The following is an 8,883-nucleotide window of genomic DNA, read 5'->3' as shown; positions in this document are numbered from 1 at the left end:
ACCGAGAGAGAGAGATAGATAGATAGAGAGAGAGATAGATAGATAGAGAGAGAGATAGATAGATAGAGAGAGAGAACGAGAGAACGGGAGAGAGAGAGAACACATGTTAGGAAGAGAAAGGATTCTTCTCTCCAGATATATGTTATGAACTGACTCTCCTGATTAATGCAGAGAAGCTTGTCCGACTATCATAACTGGACCACCATCCACTGCAAACCGCGCTCCAACTAGACTTGAACGACACACGCACCACTGATGCCGAGCCAACGGATTATTCAACTGCAGATGATGCTATACAACGAGGAAAACAACGCGCTAAAAATTCTTCAAGTCCAAATGACATGGCCGTACGCAATAATACCAATATACAAGCGCACGTACTTACGTTCCCTTTGACGTCCGTGGGTGACCACTCTATGCGCTCTGCTAACCGTGCAGCTGTGAATGCGGCACACAGGGCAGTGTGGGTGTTCGGTAAACAGTATAATTGCAAGTTCGGCTGGCTACACTCGGCCGGGCACGAAGAGACAGCGCGGGCTCGTTGCCAACGAACTACAGCTAGCCAATAGAACACGCGAGCTGAGCCTCTACACGACATACACGACAACTATCGCTCATAGGGTCTATGTCCCCCAGGGTACTGCCGGAACGTACCCTGGGTACGGTCCGGTATACCGGAACGTACCCTGGTCACTATTTTATATGGTTAGGGTTAGGGTTAGGGTTAGGGTTAGGGAGTAGGCGTAGGCGACTCCCTAGACTCGTTAAGCCCAACGCACACACCCGAGCAAAACACCGGAACGTGAAGAAAAACATGTTTCGCTCGATGTTCGTGGCTGTGTGCGGATTCCCGAAACAAGAAACATTGCTCACCTGAGCGTGTTTCGCTGAACAAGCAATGTTTGATTTGCGGAGCGTGTTTTGCCTGAGCGTATGTTTTGCTCGGGTGTGTGCGTCAATTGTTCTGCTAGACAGCGAAACGCCACAGACGGTTTCCAATCAATATCCTTAAAAATATCACATGACACACAAAATTGGATGTCCCTTGGATGGCTATTTTGAATGTCATGTGACAGCGGCGCTGTGCGCAGTGTTTCTGTATGTTTTGCTCAGCTGTGTGCGCTTGCTCGCTCAGCAGAACGCGAAACGCTGGAAAACAAAATTTCGTGTTTCGCTCGGGTGTGTGCGTTGTGCTTTAGTGGAGTAGGCGAGGTACGGTCCGTCATATTAGATAGTACCAGGGTACGTTCCGGTATACCGGACCGTATACCCAGGGTACGTTCCGGCAGTACCCCGGGGGACATACATAGACCCTCTCAGCGCAACTATCGTAGCAATGCAATAGCGGAGGCACGCTCTATTATTACACGCTTGCAGGTAGTAGCGGCGACCGCTATATACGAACACGAAAACACGAAAGGACAGCAACGCTCATTGTAGTATATTTACGGAAAGTATAGCGTTGGGCGAGGTCGAGAGAGAGAATAACGTGCTCACGCGCATGCGCGCTGCAGTCATAACGTCCAGATATTAGCGTGAACTCAGCCATGGCGCTCCTGACGACAAAGGGCATGAGTTAATGCCTTAATGGTAACAAATCACGTCTCCTATTACTGCTTAGACACATTATTGATGCAAACTTTGATTCATCGTTAACCATAAACCTCAGTATAACACGGAGTAGCGAATTAAATCGTTTTTCATTTATAGATGCGGTAAGATCCATTCCATCACGCTGTAGTTAGACACATAAATTTGGACCTGTGTTTTGTGGTTATACGATAAGAAGCGCTTGGTAACCCCCGTAAAACATCAGCATGTTATGTATACATTTCATTGGTAGCCATGTCTCAACTGTATACGGAATCAGCAAGCAGGTATTACCTGCGGAAATCAGCCAGTTGCCGCTTGGTGTTTGGGATAAAGAAACAGGTAATAAATTATTCTATAGCGTTTGCGAACTGACATCTAAGTTTTTGTCGAACGAAAACGGAACTAAATTTTAAACGTATTTCCAAGAACTAGAATTCAACAAGAAGGATGGCTGAATTTTGTACGTCCCTGTGGCATCCAGAAGAGGCATATATATCAAGAGTAGATAATAGAGACTCTATTATCTACTCTTGATATATATGCGAATCCCACACCGTGTGATGCCGGTTTATCGCGTGCCTCGAGATTTTAAAAATAAACATTCTTAAAAGGAATTATTCGAGCTGACAAAACATATGTTGCGTAGCTGGCCGCGTGGGAATTTGAAGGGCGGCGCTAGCTGTAGTAATTGCTCATAGCAATTTTGCTGATATCCACTTCTGTACATGTATCACTAAAAAGAAGACACGAGCATATCGTGACATGGCAATTTTGCAAGCTACAGTGCTTACAACTGAATAGAGAGACGTAATGCCGTGATGACGATTCTGTCGTGATGAGCATTAACGAGTGAGTCCTAGTATAGGCACGCGTATTAAATGCGCGATTAAATTAAGACGATAGATATAGTTCGCGTGTCGAATTTACTGTGCGTTATGCCCCTGCATGGTTATGCCCTGTCTGGAGCGTTCACTTGTTTCGCAGCGTACACCTGAACAGCGTTTCGTCCTCGCTGTATATATACTTCATATACATGCATTCATATACGCAGAAGACACGCGCGCACGCGCACGCACACACCCAAACACATACATACACACGCACGCACGCACACACGCGAACGCGCGCGCGCGCCCACACACACACACACACGCGCGCGCACACATCCGCGCACACATGCGCACACGAGCACGCGCACACACATGCGCAGTGCGCACACGTGCACACACAAACACACAAACACATACACACACGCACGTGCACGCACACGAACACGCACACACGTACGTGCACGCGCACACACACACACACGCGCGCGCGCGCGCGCACACACACACACACACACACACACACACACACACACACACAAAACACACGACCACGCACCACACACAAGACACAACAACCAGCACACACACACGAGCACGCACACACACACACACACACCACACGACACACACACACACACACACACACACACACACACACACACACGCACACACACACGCACACACACACGCACACAAACACACACGCCCGCACGTGAACAACATAATAGGCTCTTGATAATATGTGTGCGCAAACACCGCTGTAATTTCCTGCACGGTTGTTAGAATCAAACAAAGAAGTTGGATCAAAAGAACGGAAATCTTTTCGACCTGGTTTGTGTTAAGTATAGCCCAGCGTACCCTAGCATTGATCGCCTATGGCCGCCTTAGCTCTCCTCCACACAGCTGCGTTCTCGACCTGTAGACTGTATTTTGCCGCTATTTCATAGCTGTGCAACGTGCACTTAGGTATATATACGCGCAGAAGTCGAAGTTGACTGACAATCCGATCTATAGCTACTATATTTCCGTAGGTCGCGTACAATAATTATATACGCATGCCAGAGTAACGCTATCAGTTAAATTGATCCTCACACTCTCCCGGGAAACCTTGGCAGTTATGTTGGCCGCCGAAGCGGGGTTATGACGTCCTTCGTGGCATACATGAATTGAACAGAGAATAAAATCAACCGAAAACCCGACACGGCAAATCTGTCCAAGCGCGGCGAAATGTAATGGCGTGTAATAGAGCATTGATCGTGTGTGTGCTGCGGGGCATGCGAAGCGTTATAAAAATCCTACTAATAACAATGATTAATGACATAGATCTCTTGCGTCATTACCAACATTCACGTAATATGTCGACGCAGGGGCGTGTACAGGGGGGGGGGGTCCAGAGGGGTCCGGACCCCTCCTGCTTGCGCAGAAAACGCATCTAAAGGGGTCTAATTTCAAAAAATTTCTAGGGGAGGGCCCCCTTGCTCGCAAGTTTGGGTTACGGTTAGACCCCCCCCCCCTGGTACAAATCCTGTACACGCCCCTGCGACGCCATTGTGGAAATCATTCTGTGAAAGTGTCGAGGGGCTCCAAACACACTATTATCAGAGAGATGGTCGTTTTTCATATCGCTATATACAAACTACGTATTATGAATAATGTTGAGTTGACGACCGCATTTATAACTGGTTATAGTTAACCGTGCTACAGCATGTGTTCTACCACAAATCTATACCCATAAAGTTGACGTTCTTGTTCTTCTTACGCTATGGACTATGGTTTTTGTTTATGGTTTATGGTAGGTAATTGGTAACAAGAACATATTGTCTATATAAGTCAACCTTACGATGTTGAGCTCATAAACTTAAATTTGTTTAATTAATAACAAATTTGATCGGTTTAAGAATCTGGAGAGACTAGAGAATAATAATACCTATAGCGTGGGAAAGTTGCAGCTGTAATTTTAGTGTAAAATTTAGAGAATGGAATCGTTTAGAGTTAGGTTAAACGCTCCGGGAGTGAATAAATACGAATTGATTCTCTCCTCATTAGGCCCCATAAAAAAAGATGTTAGTTTATCATCCCCGCCCGCATCACTTTTTCCGCCCGCATCAAATTTTTTTATATTTTTTAATTCAGATTACCGGTGTTGTATTGAAGTATTCACACACCGGTTTCAAGCCAAATTCAATATCGTATACGTAGTGTTAGTCCTTCTTGACATTAACAATTATAAATATTACCTACATTTATATATAGCCTTACCTACTTCTTTATACCATGCTGTCTTTTTAAAAAGTACCTCGGCCAAATTTTTGCGCTACGTAATTATTGCTGCGATTTCAATTTTTACACAAAGACGACACATTTTCACGTTCATCGACGCCATTTACATATAAAAAAAAAAAAAAAAAACCGCCTCCCTCATTCAGCTTTCTTGATAGATGACAAGGCGATTGATTAAACTAAACATTTTTTTTAATGGGAGCCTTACCATAGGCATCAATGATCGTCAGGTATCTATAGAGCGTGATACCATAGACATATACAAATATATATGTCTATAATTTGTTTGTATAATTATATATCTCTATTATAATTATATATCTATGGTAATGCGCCCGCGAGGCAGTCGAAATACCGAAATTCTGTCACAGCAGCTGCGCATGCGCGCTCGTTCTCGTCAGCGAATATTTCTCAGTGGCGTCGCAATTAAGACGTCTCTCGCTCGTGTCGCTCGTGTCGCGTCGGTGCCGCCGACGACGCGCAATCACGTGATCATTCTGCTACGACAACGCGTCTCGAAGTCATCGAGACTTGCGCGACGGTGTCGCCGCCCATACGCGGGTGGTGAAACCCGTAACGAAAAAAACATGTCGTTGTTGGAAATGAATAGCGTGATAAAAAAAAATCATCAAACTCTGCCCACGGACAAAGCCGAAAAGGAACACATGCGCGCAAATTCGCTGACTCACGCACGCGCGTACGCACACACGCACGCCCCCCCCCTCCCGCGCCGGCACATATTGTGTAACCACATCATATCAAAAGCTAATAATACCTAAAGCTAGCTTTTGATCATATATGGATCGCAGCCAGTCTATCTATATACGGTACTGAGTTTGTTCGTGCAATATGCACGGAGAAAAACTCTCTTTCACACATTCAAAGTTCGATATCAAAGAAATTATATCTGTATGTGTACATAGCGGGTGTGGTGGGCGGGGTTGCTCCTAATGATTTATTCGAAAGAAGAATCTTTGCTCGAACGCGACCAATTGTGCGTAAAACATATTGCCAACATCGGCTTTGTAGCATATAAATATATACTAAATATAATAATCAATGAAGCTAATAAGGAGGAGGGGTATGAGGTTATGATGTTATGAGGTTATTTGTCTCATTAACTCCTGATATAATATAATATATAATATAAAAATATATATATAATATACTACATATTTATATATTTAATTAACATTGAATTAATATATGAATGTTTAGATGGCGGTGACGCTGACAATGGCGTTGACATTGACGTTGATGATGACGGTAGCGCTGACAGTGGCGTTGACGTTGATGGTGACAGTGACAGTGGCAGTGGCAGTGACGCGGACGCCGACGTTGATGGTGATGACGACGGTGACGCTGACGGTGGCGTTGACGTTGACGTTGATAGTGACGGTAACGATAGCGTTGACGTTGATGGTGACGTTGACGCTTACTGCTGGTGTACCGTACACACTACACAGTAACGGTAATGATCTCGTAGCGTTGATATACTAACGGGAATTGTAGCAATGATGCTGACGTCATTCACCATCAATACAGCCATGAGACTGTCCTACCGCGCTCGAGCCGTAGCGAATATGTCAACACCGATCATGCACCGCATATTATGACATTACTCATTGGCGGCACGCATCAAAAGAACGCCGGGTGCCAATTTCAAGTAACAATACCTGCGGGGTTATTGATTCTCTGCATTTATGAAAATATACGTGGACACGATTCGTACACGCGCGCGTGTACCGATCGAGCGCGTGAGTGCTTAACAGTACCGCGAACGGAGCAGCAGCGGTTGAATGAGGCCCTACTTAAAGCTAGAGTAATTCTGAGTCAAATACGAAATAAACGAAATTTCGTCGACGTAGGGGGGGGGGGTTCGTACGACACATTGTTGTCAATTACGTGTTATAATATTGCAGCGAATTACGCATATACGTTCAATGTTGGCTACCGGTGTTCCGTAGCTGGAAACATGTTTCATTCGGTATTCTGTCTCATGTTTACCAGTTGGTAGGACGCTAGAAGGCATGTAGGCCCACATGAGAAATTTATGCGCGATTGAATGCTGACTGGCGACAGTAGTATCGCTATAGAAGAATAAACGTCTCATCTTGATTATTTTAACATGGCTTCAGTGTTGATGCTGGCAGCTAGCACAACGAATCGAACTGAGCAAACTCAGATTTTTACGTGTAATTAACATTTTAATATTGATTTAATTAATGAGTTAATATTAATATTAATGATAATTATTATGACAATATTTTGATATTAATAAGTTAAAGTTAATATTAATGCCAACCCGCAACAGCGCTAGGACAACGATATTTGGTAATCATATAGATTTGTAACAATGATGATTGCTGTAAATCAAATTTAATGATTATATATATATAGCTGTGATTATATGCACTTTCGTAACCATTAAAATGCGATCGATAGCCATCATAAGCAAAATAGCAAACCGATATGGGCGCGGTTAGAAAATAACTAATAGCATATCACAATGGGCGCGCCAGCGCTTGCGAACAAACACCCCGCCCTCAGTTGCCATGGAAACTACGTACGGCAGGAAAATCTGGCCGTCCGTTAGGTATGATATTCTTAAATCTTTTAGCATTAGTTCACTAGACATGATCTCAATTTAGTTTAGCAAATAAAGTTACGAATGGGGGAATTAGGTTAGTTATGCGTTGGCTGGAGAACTCACGGGAACAAGAGAAAACGGATTACAGATTGGAGAAAAAATGGTCGCGCGCGCTGCATGTAGCCTTTGACGCCGAGAGAGAGAGAGAGAGAGAGAGAGAGAGAGAGAGAGAAAGAGAAAAAGAGAAGATGACGAGAGAGAGAGAGAGAGAGAGGAGAGAGAGAGAGAGAGAGAGAGAGAGAGAGAGAGAGAGAGACGAGAGAGAGAGAGAGAGACGAGAGAGAAGAGAGATGGAGAGAGGAGAGAGAGAGAGAGAGCTAGGGGAGGCAAGGAGAGGTAGGACAGCGCGAGGTAGGAGAGAGAGTATAGCAATGTGTGCGAGTGTGGATGCGTGCGTGCGTGCGTGCGTGCGTGCGTGTTTCATCCTGGCCAAATTGAGTGAGACTAATTTGGTTACCCGCCACACATAGTGTCTGATAGAAATATTGAAATATATAGTATAAATAGCAAACTCTTCGCACGTTGTGCAAAATGCGGCCACACATACATAGGGTACGAAGATGGCAAAACAGTTCCGTCTTAGAGCATATGACCCTTATTAGCGGCTGCAATTAATTAGCGAGCTGCTTCCGACAACACGACTAAGGCACACGCGCGCACACACAAACAAACACACGCACGCACGCACACGCGCGCACGCACACACACACGCACACACACACACACACACACACACACACACACACTATAATATATATATATATATATATATATATATATATATATATACGTATATAGATCAGAGTATTTTTTTTACGCGAAACCCCTGAAATGTTTACCATTTTTTCGGAATTTTAGTAATTTATTTTGCGTTTTATCAACTGGCAGGTTTATATTTCGATCGCGGCTCTACAATACACAGCTAGGTTGCCAGTCTCACATCTCACAGTTCACCTCGCTCACCTCGGCTGGCGATATTTTCTTACCTTACTTTTACTTCTGTTACCCCCTTTTTCCTTACTTCTTCCTTACCGCGTGAAATTTACGTTCTATCGTCTTCCCCACTTGAGATTCTAATTCTTCCTGTTTTTGGAACTACAATTATTTCACATGCCTGCCTCTGCTTACGATGATGTTACCAAAGCGTTAATCCCATCTCGCTTTATCGTTACGTTACCCGCACAGTAATCTTACCTTGCTTATAAAGGCTCGTCCGTTGTCTTTCCGATAGTCCCGCAAGGAAAACGATAATTCAAAAGCGCAGCAGATGCACAGCCGGGTCCGTATGGTGACGAACCGAGCGTTGGCGGAAGCTGAGCGAGAGTGTGAAGCCAGCTAAACGCAGCTAGACAAATAGCGAGATATTCTCCCCGTCTGCGCGATGGCTCGCTCGACTGTTTACATGCCGAAGCGCGTTGCCATGGCAACGCGCAGGTAATGTTCGATCGAAATAGCGCGGATTTGACCCAAATATATATATATATGTATGTGTGTGTGTGCGTGTGTATGACTCAAAAGGGAGAGCGATGA

General features: G+C 44.6%; 1 protein-coding gene across 3 annotated transcripts in view; it reads right to left on the bottom strand.

The window, feature by feature from the left end:
• LOC106811894 (CD151 antigen-like) overlaps positions 1-8,624 on the bottom strand; it is a 19,032-nt gene extending 10,408 nt beyond the window's left edge. Inside the window, exon 1 of one of the 3 annotated variants that reach the window (XM_014815626.1) lies at positions 8,548-8,624. Coding sequence is in view for 1 of the 3 variants with exons in the window: in XM_014815621.1 (XP_014671107.1) it covers positions 382-598 (217 nt within the window). In the remaining 2 variants the exon portion in view is untranslated. Of the gene's footprint in view, positions 1-381; positions 629-8,547 lie in introns of those variants that run through there. The other 2 variants (XM_014815621.1, XM_014815624.1) reach the window with 2 other exon arrangements.
• Between the last annotated feature and the right edge of the window lie 259 nt (positions 8,625-8,883).

The sequence above is a fragment of the Priapulus caudatus genome, unplaced genomic scaffold, assembly GCF_000485595.1.
Source record: "Priapulus caudatus unplaced genomic scaffold, Priapulus_caudatus-5.0.1 Scaffold588, whole genome shotgun sequence".
NCBI lineage: Eukaryota > Metazoa > Priapulida > Priapulimorpha > Priapulimorphida > Priapulidae > Priapulus > Priapulus caudatus.
Note: the sequence above shows the minus strand (reverse complement) of the source record. Positions and strands in the feature narration are given on the sequence as shown.